At 37.1% G+C, this 16,889-nt stretch overlaps 2 protein-coding genes across 5 annotated transcripts in view; one reads left to right on the top strand and one right to left on the bottom strand.

Annotated features, from left to right (window-relative positions):
* The window catches only part of cacnb3a (calcium channel, voltage-dependent, beta 3a), a 28,436-nt gene extending 21,221 nt beyond the window's left edge, over positions 1–7,215 (top strand). For 2 of the 4 annotated variants that reach the window (XM_057319306.1, XM_057319305.1), the window contains exon 14: positions 982–7,215. In XM_057319306.1, coding sequence (XP_057175289.1) covers positions 982–1,347 — 366 coding nt within the window. In that variant the 3' untranslated portion in view covers positions 1,348–7,215. The remainder of the gene's footprint in view (positions 1–981) is intronic. The other 2 variants (XM_057319308.1, XM_057319307.1) reach the window with 1 other exon arrangement.
* A 740-nt stretch (positions 7,216–7,955) lies between these two features.
* ddx23 (DEAD (Asp-Glu-Ala-Asp) box polypeptide 23) lies at positions 7,956–16,629 on the bottom strand. Its single transcript, XM_057319132.1, has 17 exons — positions 16,544–16,629; positions 15,889–16,067; positions 15,709–15,804; positions 15,514–15,601; positions 15,369–15,434; positions 15,120–15,258; positions 12,859–12,992; positions 11,514–11,626; positions 11,265–11,408; positions 10,944–11,169; positions 10,696–10,841; positions 10,422–10,599; positions 10,003–10,245; positions 9,510–9,661; positions 9,299–9,407; positions 8,806–8,980; positions 7,956–8,618 (listed from the first exon to the last, which is right to left on the bottom strand). The coding sequence occupies exons 2-17, from the start codon at positions 16,065–16,067 to the stop codon at positions 8,395–8,397; spliced, it is 2,412 nt and encodes an 803-aa protein (XP_057175115.1). The 5' UTR covers positions 16,544–16,629; the 3' UTR covers positions 7,956–8,394.
* Positions 16,630–16,889: the final 260 nt, after the last annotated feature.

Genomic DNA, 16,889 nt, shown 5'->3' with positions numbered 1-16,889 from the left:
CGAGCACATGACATACACAAATGATAAATGACTGCCGTATTTAATACCTGAGCATGTTTCGCCAATTCGCTCCCTTATTCGTTCTCTCCTTTTGGGTTAATTGTGCTCACGTTTTTGCTCGTCATTTAATATAGCCATCATTTTTGGCTTCATCGTTTTATGCTTAATAATAAACGACGGAGGTGCTGTTATAGACAGAGAAACTTTGATGATGTCTGTTAGTAAATTAGTAAAACATGTTCACGTATTAATAAATCATGGGAACGAATTCTTATTCATGGCCTTGATGCGAATATTTTTTGCATGTCATGTGCAGTGCTCTGTGGTTTTGTAGTAGGCCATTTTTCTCAGACACATCCTGGCCAGAATTTCGGGTGCGTCCTCCGGAGGTCGCGTTTGTCCACAGCATACAGTACATCATCGACATTCTCACATTTCAGTTAAAAAAAACACTATAATGATGATTCGTCTTAAGAGAAATAAATGTAAATTTTATAGTTTCATTCTTACCTTGAAATATGAAGGTTGCTTTTCTGAAATAAAACCTGAAATCAATGACGTATGCGGAGAAAAATGGCACGTATGGTCACCCTAGACTATCATATATTGACAATGACATTGCTATATGACATACAAGTATCGCTGCTTGTAGTTAGCTGTTCTGAACGCCGCCACCTGACTTTACCTGCAAAATTACACTATAAACAGTCTATCCTAAATATTAGAATAATTAAAAAAAAACATTTAAATCAGGTCCAGTGTGAACAAAGCCTTAGAAACTAGTCAAATTCAAATTCACTGGCGAGACATGTCTCCCCAAACCTTAATACACATTACGTGTTATCTATATTTGTGTGCTCAATGTGTGTATATGCGTCTCACTGTCTTCTAAACAAGCCATTTTTCTTTGGAGTGAAACAAGAAAGGAAAGGTGTCATCCCAATATTCTTAAGAGTTGTCATTTCTCTTCTTCCTTCTCAGAACCAGCAGTTGACGCTGGCCGGGGGTGGAGGGGGGGTTGAGGAGGAAGAGCAGGGGGAGCAAGACAGCCTCATGCCTTCCGACGAGGCCAGTGACTCTCGATCCCTCCACCGTGGCGGCTCTAGCTCCCTGCACCCCCCGGAGGACGAGGAAGAGGAGGAGGAAGAGGAAGAAGACGAATACAAACCCAACCGCCACTCCCACGCGTACCGGGACATGTACCCGCCCAACCGTAACCACCCCGGGGGTATCCAGAGCGCTAACGGACACGAGTCACAGGGCCGACTCCTGCGGCAGCGAGACTCGCAAGACGGACACAACCAACGGAACAACCGGCAGCGCGCGTGGCCGAGAGACAACTACTGACCGCCCCGTCGGCAGATGTTAGGGAAGAGAGGGTCAGGGTTATGAATCGGACTGATGTGGATGGGAAAAGATCTTGCTGTTTTTTGAGCTTTTGTGGTCATTGAGGTCATATTGCACTATGATGGCTTTTAAAAACAGCACAGCTTTTCTCTTTGAAGGGCAAACGCATGTTCTTATCAAAATTGAATTCGAGCTTCCTTTGGATGAAAACCCCAATTAAGACAAATATTACTTTTTTATTTTGCATATCATGGAGTTCAGTTTTCCCTCTCCCTAAACCTAATGAGCACAGATGGCATTATGGGAAAAGAAAAAGCACTTTTATAGCATGGGTTGTTAGTCATAATGAAAGATATCGTAGCATTTTGTTGCATCTTATTTTGAAAGCTTCTTGTTAATGCTTTGTAAAGGTGAAGGTCACCATATTTTGGTTTCTTTTCTCATGGCCTCTGGACAGCTTCAGTCATTCAGGCGCCTGGTATGATCAGTCACTTTTTTGTCACAGATGTAGCACACATTTTGCAAAAGCACCATGTAAATGTGTTCAGGAATTCAGGGCAAACAGGGTTACGCTCTGCTTTTGTGGAGTGCAACTTTTAAATTGCGACTGTAGTCTTGGATCGCACAGAAGGCCAGAATAAAGAGAGGCAGTCAATTTCCATACTGCTGCATATGAATCGAAACAGGTCAGGCCACTTTTGTCCTAAGAAATGATACACATTGAAAACTGGAGATGCCGCAAGTAAATTATTGTCTGTATTTTTGCTTTTTTATAGAACCTCTTGTAGCTCACCAGTTTTTGTTAACTGTAGATTTGGAAAACGTTATTTTATAACTATCTTCATAGGTAGTTTTCTATGACTGGCCGAATCCGAATGTTCATTGTACACACTTGCAAGTCATCTGTTGGTAGAGAAAGCATGAGGATGAGGAAACAGGCTACTCGTGAAAAAATATATAGGAGAATCAATAATGCTATATGTAGGAACCCTCTTAAACAAGAAATGTATTCAAGTGTACTATTAGGGGGTGTTCACACAGAATGCGTTTTTGCGTCTAAAAACGCAAGACGTAGTGCTTGGGAATGGTTTTAAAAAGCGCAAAACACGAGGGTCTCGAGACACACTTTTAATAACAGAAATTGCCATGCCAACTTAATTCGCGTAAGATGCGAGACGGGGCATAACAACATAATAAAATATGTCGATTTTGCGCATTTTAACATATAAAACAATGGAAAAGCAGTGGAGAGGAATGGAAAAACATGTTTTGTGTGAACCGTCCATTAGTATACTTCTTTTATGATAAAAATAAAAAAGTATACTTTTAGTCTACATTTTATGTGCTGCTCAGAAATATACTTAAAATTGTAGAAAATCGAAGTCTCTTGAGGAGCCTATAAGTACATTTTTCACTTTTTAGTTTATAGAGAGTTTACTTCAAAGTGTACTTTTATAAACTAAAAATGTGTTAAAAGTATTAAAGTATACTATCAGTATAGCTATTCACTTGTAGTATAGTTGCAGTACAAATTAAAATGTACTTAAAAGTAAACTTAAAGTGTACTTTAAGTTTCATAAACTAAACTGGGCCAATTTAGTCCCACTTATTGAAATAGTACACACAATTATACTACTAATACATTGATATACACATACTTCTTAAAGTATACTTGAATTTAACTTAAATTGAGCCACCTGATAAATATAGTTTTTTGCCTGATGGCTAAAGATATATTAGGCGCTATGTAAATAATCTTTTGGCTTTGGTGATTTACCATGCTGTTGACATGTAAGTTTGGCAAACAGTTTTTGTCTAAGTAGACAAGAAATGTAGTTGCCTGACTAGTAAACAGCATCAGACTTCCCTGAGGAGAATGTGTATCTCAAACGAGTGATCTTCCTCCATCTTTCTTTTCCTGCAGCTCTTTCCTCTTTGGGGCTCTGGGCGTTCGAAGGGGCGGTTACCGTGAGCTACTTTAAATGAACAGTGTCACACCTTACTGACCTAGAAAACAAAAATAAGTGATTTAACGTTCAGTCAACGTTAAATTGGTTATTCTAATTAAATATTACGACCAAATCCAAGATCCTTTTCTCTTTACCACGACTTCTAGATTGGAAAGTTACCTGTAGCAGTTTAGGCTAAGGTTTTTCCAATGAGACTGGCCTTAATGTTTACCTGTATATCTGTACCACTGCATGTCTCAAATACAATTATTTAGGACTATTTGCACATTAGGGTTGAAACAGGACCTTTAGGGGCGATTCACATTTCACGTCTTTCGTACGCGCAAGTTCGTTATTTTAAAAGTAGACACGCGGCATGCGCGCGCAAATAGGGAGTGATGTGGTCGTGACGAGCATACGGTGCGGCGCACACATTTTTCTAGGCACCGCATCGAGATGGAAATAGTTCAACTTTTCAGAGTGTAACGCAAAATGTGAATCGCCCTATAGAAGACTTAAAATATATTACTCATTTTTGTTGATATTTAAAACTGCAACAGGTTAATAGTAACACATGTAAGGATAGCTAATGGACATTATATATATATATATATATACATATATATATATGTTGAATGAAAAATGAAACAGATCCTGAATATAATTCTTTAAAGATTACTTTATCATACAGATCTGTATCCTGTTTTAAGAAATATTGTGATGTTTACAAAGTCAGGATTGCTTTCACTCAGAGATCGTTGACGTGAGACGCGTATGTAACATTGGTCTGTTGTACGGTTATGTGAAGCCACGTAAAGTTGCAGTACACTTTCATGTAGCACTGTATTGATTCCAGTCATTTGGGAGATCAAATTTAGAATTAAAACAATTTGTGATTCGTTCGTTGTGATGGCCTGTATATTTGAGGACGTACCCCAAATGTCGCCATCCAAGAAATTATTTTTCTTAGTTAACTAATATAATCTTTCCAGTATAATGCAATGTTTATACGTAAAACTTATCACGTAGATTACAGAGTTCATAACAAACATGCACAGAGACTTGAGTGAATGTATAGTTGCATGCCTTAACTCCTCCACACTGACGTAATGTCCGTCAGAGGGACTGTGTTAAATTGACCGTCCCTCTATTGATTGTGTTGGATCTATACACTCCCAGAATGCACTTTGAGAAACACCACCCTAAATGTAGATTGTAAAAAGCTTGTCTTACAGACCAAGAATGAACCTTCAGTGTGGCTAGTATGTTCTATCACACACTGAAATCCAAACATGGGATACAATACCTAGTGGCCACTACACACAGTGAATGTAAATGTCCAAACATACTCTGTGCAAACATGTGAACGCAAATGCTTCGTTGTGTATGCTTGATTTTTCCATTTTAACAAAAAGTATGCATCTTATTCTCGGCAGAAAGGAGCTTTAGTGCAAACTTTTTTTTTAGGTTAACTATTGTGCCAACAGTTCATCCAGTTTCTTACAAATACAGTACAAATAAAAATAAATTACGATTTTAAAAAGATAACGTAAGATTTTCTTTAAAGATCACTCCACTATAACAGTAGTAGGCATTTAAAAGCACTAATGTATGTGTGTTTATGCTAATGCACACAACGGTGCCCCTTGTGGCAAATGGTGGGACTGCATATTTTACTTGCACTATAAATTGTTTTGCGTTTTTTGTGTTTGCGTTCACATACTTGCGTAACTTGTAACAAATAACTTACAATTTTAACAAGATAACAATATTTTCTTTAAACACAATATTATAAACGGTATGTATGTTTATGCTAATGCACACTATGGTGCCCCTTATGGCAAATGGTGGGACTGCTTAATTTAGTTGCACTATAAATTGTTTTGCGTTTTTGTGTTTGCGTTCACGTTTTTGCATAGAGTATATTTTGGCCTAAATGAGCCTTTCTATGTCAGCAAAGAAATGACACAATTACCTGTTAACAACCCATCTCAGGTCATTAAACAAGTCACTTTATACCATGGTCTTTTTGAATACACGATTCTGATTGGCTGGAAGATGTGCATTAAAACCCTTTAACGCACAGGTAGCTCCAGTAAGTTTGTTTACATTTGAAATTTAACTGACAAAATCATTGTAATTTTCACCTGTCTGATGTAAAATTTCACTGTAAACATCAATAAAAGATTTAACTTGGCAAATGATCATGGTATAAGCAGGATAATCCACAGATAGCCGTGCGTTAAAGGATTTTAATGCACCTCCACTTCGCATAGGGTGGTTCTTGGTCTCCGCGTCGGGTGGTTCTTGGCCTCCACGTTGTGCATTAAAACATTTTAACGCACGGCTAGCTGTGGATTATCCCTAACATATGTCCCCAGGCCTTGCCTTTCTCACGTTAGTTTAAATTTATGTAGATTGTGTATCTCAGTACTAGATATCGTATTTATTCGACCAAGCGTTATCGTGCCATTTGGAGGGTAATGAGACATTGACATGTTCTGGGGTATGGAAGTCAGGGTAATAAATCCACTATAACAAATGCCTTGACTGAACCTCTCTTTTAGTGTACTGCATCTTTATTTGCTATCAACATGTCTTTCTTTAATCTATTGTTCTATATTTAAAAAAGACAGAAAATCAGAGCATGACTGAAAAACATTCTATGCAAGTGTTGCATGAGATCTGATTGTTTATTTTGATTGTTTCTGATCTACTTTAGTATTGCATTGATTCTTGTTGTTTGTAAGTATTATTCTAGTTAGCAAGACAATTCACCCTGTTTATACTGAGCACAGAAAAGGGGCTCCTGCCGGAAGTTTTTAGTTTTTAAAGCTCCTCTTCAAATTCATGGGCTTCAATACCTCCGCTGTTATTGTTTTCTTTTAGTTAACTGTTGAGCATATCATATAATTATATTTATGGTTTAAAATGATGTTGTGGGTTCAAGTTAAGCTCGATCAACAGCATCCGTAATTTCTGTATTTGTGTAAAAAGCAAAAAAATTGTTCACACTAATACACTTATAATGGAAGTCTATGGGGCAAGAAATTGCATAGGGATTAACGTTATAATATGCACTGTTTTGTGAGTACAGTGTGTTAACATGAGACTAGTGTGATAAAATCTGAAATATTTTTGTATGGAAAAGTATATAAACGATTCTAACCCTCGATAACGTCTTAGCCCTTAGACTTACATCGTACGTGCATTACTGTAATAAACATTACAATTACCACAGCTGTTATTCATAGAGCGTAACTTGCATTGAATGTTTTTGGACACGTAAGGATATATGTTCAGACTTAAAAAAAAATAATGATCCTTACCATTAAGCTGCTTTAATGCAAGCTTGGAAACTCTTCGTTGATATTAAGAAAGAAAAGATAATGTTTATATACACCACAATATGTAAAAAGCATTTATGAGCTAACTTTTACATTTCTTAATGTCAGAGTACATGCTACATTTTTCTTGTTACGGCATGGCATTGTTTTCCAGCGGACCATTACAGCTACCGTAACAAACCTTTTTCCTTTTTGAGATATAAGCGGCACAAATTTTACGAAGAGTATAATTTGAGTCCTTTGTCTTCTATTCTGTATGCAATACAAACATGGAAAGAAAACGCCTTAGAACATTAACACTTCCTCTTCTGTGTGAGTAGAGAAAAAGATATTGCACTATTTTTTTTCTTTTTTTGATGTCTGCTTTGTAATGAAATAAATGCACTAGGTAGAACAATAATCCCAATGGACATTGAGTGTTCCTCAGGCTTGATGTAGGTACACTCTCTCACCCCTTCATCTTTATGACATGACAACATGAAAGATAAAATCCTGCCTGATGCTGTATATGCTTTATATTTAAATAAAATGCCATTAGTTAAAAAAATAAAAAACATTTTATGTACTTTTAACACTTTGAGCCTGCTTGATTTTGTGCACATTTTTGTTGTCTTGGTAATTATCATATAAACTAACATATCACTATCACACATTGACTTAATAATTTAGCATTTATATGAAATTTCAAGACTAGATGGAATATTTGTAGGGATGTAACGATTCACCGTGAGCCGGTTGAAAATCTGTTATAATGAGTGACGATTCAATTCGGTTGAGGCTTGAACTGAATCGCAATACATTCTTTGAACAGCAGGGGACGCTATTTTCACTGCAAACCTAAACGTGGATGCTGATATTTCTTAAATGCAAAAAATCCAAGAAAAGCACAGACAGTATTAGTTTGTTTATATTAAAGAGACTTTTTCTATTATTAATTTGTTATAAAATCGCAGTTTACTTTTGTTATTTGAAATAAAACATTATTTTATTATGCAAAGAAACGTAAAGCATTTAAGAAATAATGCAAGGGAAGTTGTTCATTTCTAATTTGTTTCAACTCATTTTTTAAAAATAAATCATGAGTAAATCGTGAATAATTCGCATCGTGAGATCAGAATCGTGAATCGCATCGCATCGTGAGCTGAGTGAATCGTTACATCCCTAAATATTTGTACTTTTACATTATTTGTACTATATTCATATGGTATAAAATCTTTGCCCATTAATGCGTTTTAACAAAAGTTGCACATTATTTGACAACTACCCATCTTTATAAAATAATCACAGACCCTTAGCATAAAATCAAAGAGTATACAGTCAAAAGGTCTTTATTTTAAACCCACAGAATGAATGAAGAGTTTAGCTCATCTTCTGAATGAAAACAGTATCTACATATGCACTCTGACATCATACCAAAATATTGGTGTTTTTCACAATTTAAAAGTCCTCAACACAACCTAAAAGTAAAAAAGCAGGTGATTGTGACAGTCTTATACTATTGACTAACTGTCATGGGGTGGTGTGAAAGAGGGTATCAATTCATCTGTAGCATGTTACAGTTTTTCTTTCTATCAGTCTGCACATTTCTTCAATACGTGATGTTTAACAGGGTCTACAGTGAAGACCCTAACGAAAATGCACAAAGAATGCAGTGAATCATTATAATCACGTGTATACAAGGAAAACAGGAAATTGGATGGAAATAAGAAATCGCACAGCCTCAAGCCCGAATATGTAGCTGGAAGTTTGACTCAGGCAAAGATGGTCTCCTCTCTTCTCTTCTTGGTGAGGATGGTACCAGGTTTGTGCTGGGCTTCGGGATGGTTTGCCAGCTCGGGCGGGCAGGTGGACACAGGGCTTTCTAGGATGGCTTGTTTGAGGTCGTAGAATACAACAGAGTCCTCTTTGGTCAAGAAGGTCAAGGCTACACCACTCTTACCAGCACGACCCGTTCGGCCAATACGATGGATATAGTCTAGAGAAAAGAAGTTAAACGTTTAGTTAAGGTTTAATACTCAATGTAGTTTTATATAGTATAGTTTTCTCTTATAAACAAGGTACAATAACTGTGAAAAGACAGATTTGACCAATGATGACTGACAAAAAACAAATATCCCATAACACAACTGTAAAATGTTTTAAATGTATGATGTTCAACTTACCTTCAATGTTCTTGGCCATGTCATAATTGAGGACCATGGAGACATCATGGATGTCGATACCTCTACCTGCCACATCTGTGGCCACCAAGATGTCTTTAGCTCCAGCCTTCAGGTTAGACAGAGCAAACTCTCTCTGCTCCTGACCTTTACCACCATGAAGTGTACAAGCATTGTACTGATGGGAAAAAAGATGAGGACACAAAGACACTCATTAATTTAAGACTTAAATTATATGAATTAATATATTAATAATTCTAGCCTTTGGTCAATTTTAACTGAAAAAAATTTTGAATGTTTAAAATTGTTTACATCATTGGACTGCTATAAAACTTGGTGAATTTTGTGGCACTTGCTATGTGAACACAAAAATCGAAAGGCAAAACGGTCCTGAAAAAGGTCACATTTTTACTCCTGACTGCCTTTGGTTAGAGCAAAAAGGGAAAGTTCTGTAATAAACTCTCAGATTTAAAAGAGACAATGGTAAAGCACTCACTCCCATCTTCTCCAGAGACTTGGCCAGAACGTCACAACCCTTCTTCTGGTTAACGAAGATGATGATAGGCGGCTCGAAGCCACTGCCCAAAACTTCCAGCAGCTTCTTCCTGTTAACGTACAATAAGAGAATATTATGAGAGTAATGTTTTTGTCTAATTGATAATGGCTTGTCTATGAATATGGAAAACACAAACAATGTGCACTCTGACCTCTTTTCACCCTCTGACATGAGGATGACCTTCTGTTCAACCCTCTCGTGAGGTTTGCCTGCAGATCCGATGTAGACCACCGCAGGGCGCCGCAGGTAACTTCTGGCCAAACGCTCAACTGCTGGAGGCATGGTGGCCGTAAACATGACCGTCTGAAATAAAAACAATATTTAATCAGAAGGATAAGAAAGATCATGAAAATAAATCAAACCTGGGGTACCTACACGTCCTGACCCATGTTGATGATATTTACAGTCATTTGATTTTTTTTAACAATTTTGACTATGAATCATTTTGACCAATTTGTGAAATGGACCGATTCAATAAATAGGACAACCACTCACAAACCAGACCAGACATAAACTAACTACATGTTATAAACATTACAGATATGGATTCAATAATTAGAGCAAATCATGTATATGTATATATATACATACACAACAGAAATTTCTTTTCCAGATCTGTTTTTTCAGAACTCAGCATGAATTACCTGTCTGTATTTGTGTTTGCCCGACTCAAAGTTCTGCATCATTTTTTCAGGGTCCTCAGCATCATCCGTGTCTGGCTTCTGATTGGTTACAGGAATGTATTCTAGAATCTTCTGGACGTCGGGTTCAAAACCCATGTCAATCATTCTGTCAGCTTCATCCAGTACCACATACGTGCACCTGCTCAGAACGAGGTATCGGTTCTCCAGCACGTCAATCAAGCGACCAGGTGTAGCTATGACAATCTGATGATGACAATAGAAAACAATAGCAAATTGTTTATTACTGCTTTTATCATTATTGGATAAATGATGCATACTAACAAACTAAAACTAACCTAAAAACTTTAAGAAAAAACTACTTTTCACAGTGACTTGGAAATCTTGTCAGGAATAACAAACCACCAGATTTTCGTTCTCACCTCACAGCCCATCCTGAGTTTGAACCCTTGGTCTTCCCTGGATATTCCACCAATCACAGCTACTGTCCTGATTCCCAACGGTTTGCCGAATTTAATGGTCTCCTCTTCGATCTGCTGTGCCAACTCACGTGTCGGAGCCAAAATTACGGCATACGGCCCCTGATCAGAGTCCTCAATTCTACAGTCGACACAAGCACAGTTAACAGTGATTTTTTCCACCTGTATTTACATATAACTTATGAACGCTTTAGTCCATTTCCGCCCAGAATCTCACCTGTCAATCTTAGGGAGAGTAGTAATCCAAACCAGTAGAGGAATAAGGAAAGCTGCCGTTTTACCACTACCAGTCTCAGCCACACCAATGATGTCACGGTTCTGTAAACCAATCGGAATGGCTTGCCTTTGGATAGGCGTTGGATCCTAACAAATGCAATAACAAGAACAAAGACCATTTGATGAAATGTTTCCATTTTACCGTTACAGAACATTCAAGATATTTGAAACGTGAAGGAGCTTGCTTACCTTATAGCCGCATTTCTCAATAACCTCCAGAATGTGTGGAGGCAGCAAGTACTCCTTCCAGTTGCGGATAGGGTTGGGGATCTTTCCTCCTTTGGTTGTGATGCTGTAGTCTTCTCTAAAGATTCTCCAGTCTCTGTCGGTCATCTCATCAAGCTTCTTCTGAGACCAGTGCCGGTCATCCCAGCGCTGTTTGGCTTCCTTCTTACGGACCTTCTTGAGCCGCAGTCTGCACAGGACACACAGGATATTAAACACCTCACCTGAGTTTTTTTAAATAAATAAAGTAGAACTCCCTTTAAAAACACTGTGTGTGAGTCTTACTCCTCCTGCTCCTTCTCTTCATTTGTCCGTCTTTTCTCCATCAGCTCTCCATAGAAACGGGATTGGTCTCTCTTCTGCTGTTTGAGGTCGATGCCAGCGATAAAACCACGGCCGTAGAGCTGAACCTGATGCTTCTCTTTATATCTGAACACAAAGTTGTTATCGAGTAACTATTTAGCTCTCTCCAAGTAAACATGCACAATCCAGACTGATATAACCTCAACACAGTACAAAAATAAGGACACTCACATTGGGTTGTAGTCAGTTGAAGTGTCTTCAGATGCATCCCATTCAAAAACAAACTTCCTGTCATTTAGATGCCGCGTACGCCTGCGTTTCTTCATCCCACCAAGATAGCGCTCCTAAAGATTAAGAATAAAATTTAAAAACTTGTCATCCATTTGTACAATGCTGCTACATACAGTGCCTTGCAAAAGTATTCATCCCCTTCATTTTAATCACATTTTGTTACGTTGCTGCTTTATCTTAAACTACTTTAAACACTTTGTTTTTTATTAATCTACTCTCCATGCACAATAATGACAAAACAAAAACAGATTCATGACAACTTATGCAATGTACTTATTTCAGTTCTTAATTTTGAAAAAACATTGCAAAGTATTCATACCCTTTTCTGGGACACTTGAAATTTAGCTCAGAAGCATTAGTTTTGTTTGTTGATGTTTCTACACTTCGAGTGGAGTTAACCTGTGCCAAATTCAATTGAATAAGTATGATTTGGAGTGGCACATACCGCTCTATAAAGGGTGCAACAGCTGAAAATGCATATCAAAGTAAAAACCAAGACATGAGGTCAAAAGAACTGCCAGTAGAGCTTTGAGACAGGATTGTATCAAGGCACAGATCTGGGGAAGACTTCTGAAAACAATCTGCTGTATTGAAGGTTCACAGAAGCATGTAGCCTCCATTTATCCTCAATGAAAGAGGTTTGGAACCACCAGATCTCTTACTTGAGCTGACCTCCTGTCCAAACTGAGCCATCGATGAGGAAGGGTCTTGGTTAGAGCGGTGACCAAGAAGTTGATGATTACTCTGGTTGAGCTCCATGATCATATATGGAGATGGGAGAAACTTACAGAAGGACAAACATCACTGCAACACTCCACCAATCTGGGCTTTATGGCTTAGTGGCCAGACTCAAGCCTTTGCTCAGTGAAGACACATGGAAACTTGAAATATGCAAAAATGTACTTCAACGAATCTTTCAAACTGTCAGAAACAGGATTCTCTGGTCTGATGAATCTCAGTTTCGTGTATAATATCTGGAGAAAACCAGGCACCGCTCAACATTTGCAAAGTTGTCACAAATCAGTTTTTTGTTTTGTCATTGTGCATGGAATGTAGATTAATGTAAAAAAAAAGTTTTTAAAGTAGTTTAAGATAAGGGGAATGAATACTTTGGCAAGGCACTGTAACTCCTACATAACTTAAATCAGCCTTAAATTGTGTAAAACACGATATGGTCTGCGGTGTGAACATTTTTGTCAGATGTTTTCACACAAATATTTACTGAGACAAGAACTGAAGTGACTTATGATGGGACTAAACCCAGGGTTAAACACTTTTCCTGCACCTTTATGGCCTGTAGTTCTTTTCCTTTGTCTTTTTCTTCTCTGATCTTCTGCCGTCCATCATCTTCCTCATTCCCATTGTTCTCTCTCTCCATCCGCTCTCGTCTTTCCCGGCGCTCTCTCTCCTGAGGATCCTCTGCAGGTTCAAACAATCCATCCGTAAGTCAAGCTATTCATATACAGTTGAGAACGACTGCACCACTGACTTTAATAGAGAGTGTCGTGCCAACAATTCATCATAATTCATTATCGTTTAGAAATAAGAAAATTAGGGATGGGCATTTTTCAATGATTTCATATTCGAATATTTGAGCTCATAAAAAACGAATATTTGAATATTCGTTTTTTAAAATTAAGTTAATAAAGATGTAATTCGTTACGTTTTTAATTAGTCACAATTTCAAATGAAGCTTATAATTATCATTAAATATTCGTAACGCAATAATATTATATCCTGACTGTATATAGGTTTTTATGTTGAAAAGATTAGCAATGTTGGAAAAAATAAAAAAATACATAAAAACTGCATTTAAACATGTGCGAAGTGAAATCATACAAAACCCCCAAAATACAAAACAAAACGACCGCAAAGTATATTGACAGTCTGTGTGATATATGGTTAGGGCTGTCAATCGTCTCATTGCGATGGTTTCAGATCATCGCAATTATTGCACATCTCTATAGAAGACACAAGGGGGGGGCTGTAGTGTGTATATATTGTAACTAAAGCAGGGGTCTTCAACGTTTTTCAGGGCAAGGAACCCTTAGATGAGAGATGCATGGAGCAGGGACCCCCTTATACTAAATGTGTAAATGGAGCCATTTAAATAGAAACAACCTAAGGCTAAATACTTTTCTGTGTATTATTTTTGTTTTTAATATAGATTGCTTGATTATTTTAAGGGATTTGCAGCATCAAACATTTTCATTTTACTGTGAGATGGACAATTAAACATTTTTGAACCTTAGTTTTTATTAAGGCTTCAATGAGATGACTGACCCTGGTTAATGGCACAAAGACTATTCTAGTGGATGGAGGGGTTGTCTCTGGATACGAAAGAAATGAGTGCAGATTTGATACATTCTGTTGTAAAATCATTATTAAGTGTCATTCTTTTTTTACGCTATTTTATAATTCTGAGCTCCGTTGTCTTTCTCGTGGATCAGCATTGTCGCGGCTGTTACACTAAAATTAAAGATTTTTTTTCTGCAGAGCATCCTATCAGACTAAGGAGAGCAACATGATGCAACGAGTCCGTTGTTTGACGTGCACCAGCAGTACTACACGGTAGGGTTGTCACGGTACCATAAACATGTCTTACGATACTATACCATCTGAAGTATCTCGATACAAAGTAGTATCACGATGCTGTGCCATATAATTCAAATCTATACAAAAAACACAGATTTAGATTAAACATTTTGTATTTACTATAGTAAACTGTATTATACTTTGCAATAGAATATGTTGTTGTATTAACTGTAGTAATTGTATAAATTGTAGCAAATACATTTACATTTAGTAATTTGTAAATACTATAAATACTGTAGTATACTTAAATATTTACTATAAGACAAGACTCAAAAACACTAGTATCTATGAGTTGTAGTAGTTTACTGTAGTAAATACTAAAGTACACTAGATCATTTTTCACGTAGAAACTAATTCAAATGTTGGACAAATTTAATTGATACAGCAGTCCTTCTAAAGGGAAATATTAGGCTTACTTTAAATGCAGAAATAAAACGGCCAGTAGGTGGCGTCAATTTTCCACTGAGTTAGTGAATCATTTAACCAAATTGCCAATTTGAATCATTAACTCGTCCAAGACATTCAGAACACACATTGATTTTGGAGATAAACACTGCAAAAAAAAATTCCCATGTATTTCCAAGAAAAAAAAACAGTCTTATATTCAGAACAATATGGTCATTTCAAACCAAAATCCAAAATGTATGAGAATTAAATGTCAATTAATGTCAATATGACTTTCTTCCGCAGAACACAAAAGCAGATATTTTGAAGAATGTTGTTAACCAGCACCCATTGACTTGCTTTGGTTTTGTGTCCATAAAATAGAAGTCAATGGGGGCCAGTGATGTTCGGTTACCAACTTTCTTTAAAATATTTTCTTTTGTGTTCTGCGGAAGAAAGAAAGTCATACAGGTTTGATATGACAGAATTTTTATTTCTGGGTGAACTATCACTTTCATCTACAAAAAGCAACAGACCTTTTGTGACATTCAAACGTAGACTACTCACCTAACATCTTTCTCCCGACTTCCTGAAACACTCTTCGTTTCTTCCGCTCATCCTCCACCTGTTTGCGCCGCTCCTCAGTTTGCTGTTCCCTCCGTTTGATAGCTTCAGCTTCACGATCTGCTTTAGACAAGAATTTGGGCTGCAACGGGAAGATTTAAGACTAACTTTTAAAACCTTAAAAAAAACAGTGTATTACAGAATATTAACAAGTCCACTACATCCTTGTTTTTTAAATAAGTATATTTTCACCTTAGATTCTGCCTCCTCCTCTGCTTTCTTCTTGGCCAAAAGCTCTTCAAGAGAGAGAGGCTGCACCTAAAAAGTGCAGAAAGTGTGTAGGTCAACCAGCACACAATACGCATCGTTTGATCGTTTAATGATCGCAGTGGGGTACCTTCTCTTTTTTCTTCTCATCTTCCTCCTCTTCCTCTTTTTTCAGATCTTTCTTTATTTTCAAATCCCTTGATCTAGGAGAAATGCTCCTGAGAAGAGAGGGAACACACTTATAAGGCATCACACACTTCAAACGATTTCATGTCTGAGATATCTGTGTGTACGGCATTAGATGGTCAGCGGATGGATGCCATACCTTGATTTTCTGGAGCGGTCTCTGTCCCGTCTGTCTCTCTCTCTGTCTTTACGGCTCCTGTCTCTGTCTCTTTCTTTGTCCTTTTGACGGCGATCTCTAAAGACAGAGAAAAGCAGAGTTAATGTAAAGCTCAACTTTCAACACATCCATCATTTGTTTTCAGCATCTAGTTCTACAAACCGGTCAGCAGATTTGGATCTGCTGCGGGAACGCTTGCGTTCACGGGATCGGTGTCGTTTACGCTCTCTGCCAGGAGATATTTTACGATCACGGTCTCTGGATCGAGAACGACTGCGCTTACGAGACTCCCGCTCCTTGCCCGCGGTGTCCAGATCCTTCTTATCAGATTCAGCAGGCATCTGGAGAAAAGTGAAGAGAAGTTTTATGTGTTATGTGTAAAGCAATGCTGTATGGATACTTTTATACTAGAAATATATTTAATACCAGGAATATACCAAGAAACTAGGAATAACTAGGTTATATTCTTATATATATATATATATATAAGAATATAACAGACTTATTCATTTGAACATAAAGGCTTTTCACAAATATACAAATACATACATACGTTTAGGTATTTAAATATAGGTAAAGTTTAGGACAGTAGTGCATGTAAATGTGTAATATAACGTCCAAGTAATCGATAATACACCGACTGAACACGATAAACAAACACGCACACTGAGGAGATTTAGTTTAGCAACGAACCGCTTCCTCCAATAAACAAAGCCGCTGGATATTCAATAAATACTATTAAATATTAAACTAAGTTGTACATACTTATTTTAACCATGCTGCAAATAAAACTCCATAAAAGAAAGTAATTTCTCACCTTTAAACCTCACAATTACAGCGCTTACGAGTTCTGTTCGTTTTACTAAGCCGCCATGATGATCGACGGATGTAGGACGCACTTCCTGTGAAGCATTCTGGGAGTCGTAGTAAAAATTAACCTAAAATAAACCACATCATTTAAAACAACAGTATTATTATTTACAATAAAATGTAATAATAATAGATAAAACTATTAAAGTGTACAATAGGTTCCTGCTCCCCAGTTTATGATTTTAACTTAATAATTGTTGTATAATATCTATATATTATTCATCCTTTTTATGCCGCTTTTCCTGTTTGGGGTTTATTGAACTGTGTATACGTATTATTAATTATGACCATAG

This window comes from Triplophysa rosa, linkage group LG21 (assembly GCF_024868665.1).
Source record: "Triplophysa rosa linkage group LG21, Trosa_1v2, whole genome shotgun sequence".
NCBI lineage: Eukaryota > Metazoa > Chordata > Actinopteri > Cypriniformes > Nemacheilidae > Triplophysa > Triplophysa rosa.
The sequence above is the reverse complement of the archived record's forward strand: the minus strand, read 5'-3'. Positions and strand labels throughout refer to the sequence as shown.

What these genes read in the sequence shown, in the direction of transcription:
- ddx23 (XM_057319132.1), bottom strand. Translation starts at nt 16,067, where the DNA reads ATGCCTGCTGAATCTGATAAGAAGGATCTGGACACCGCGGGCAAGGAG. An exon ending in ATGAGAAGAAAAAAGAGAAG is followed by an intron (nt 15,435 to 15,513) that starts GTACCCCACTGC and finishes TGCACTTTTTAG; the next exon opens with GTGCAGCCTCTCTCTCTTGA. An exon ending in AGTCGGGAGAAAGATGTTAG is followed by an intron (nt 12,993 to 15,119) that starts GTGAGTAGTCTA and finishes TTGAACCTGCAG; the next exon opens with AGGATCCTCAGGAGAGAGAG.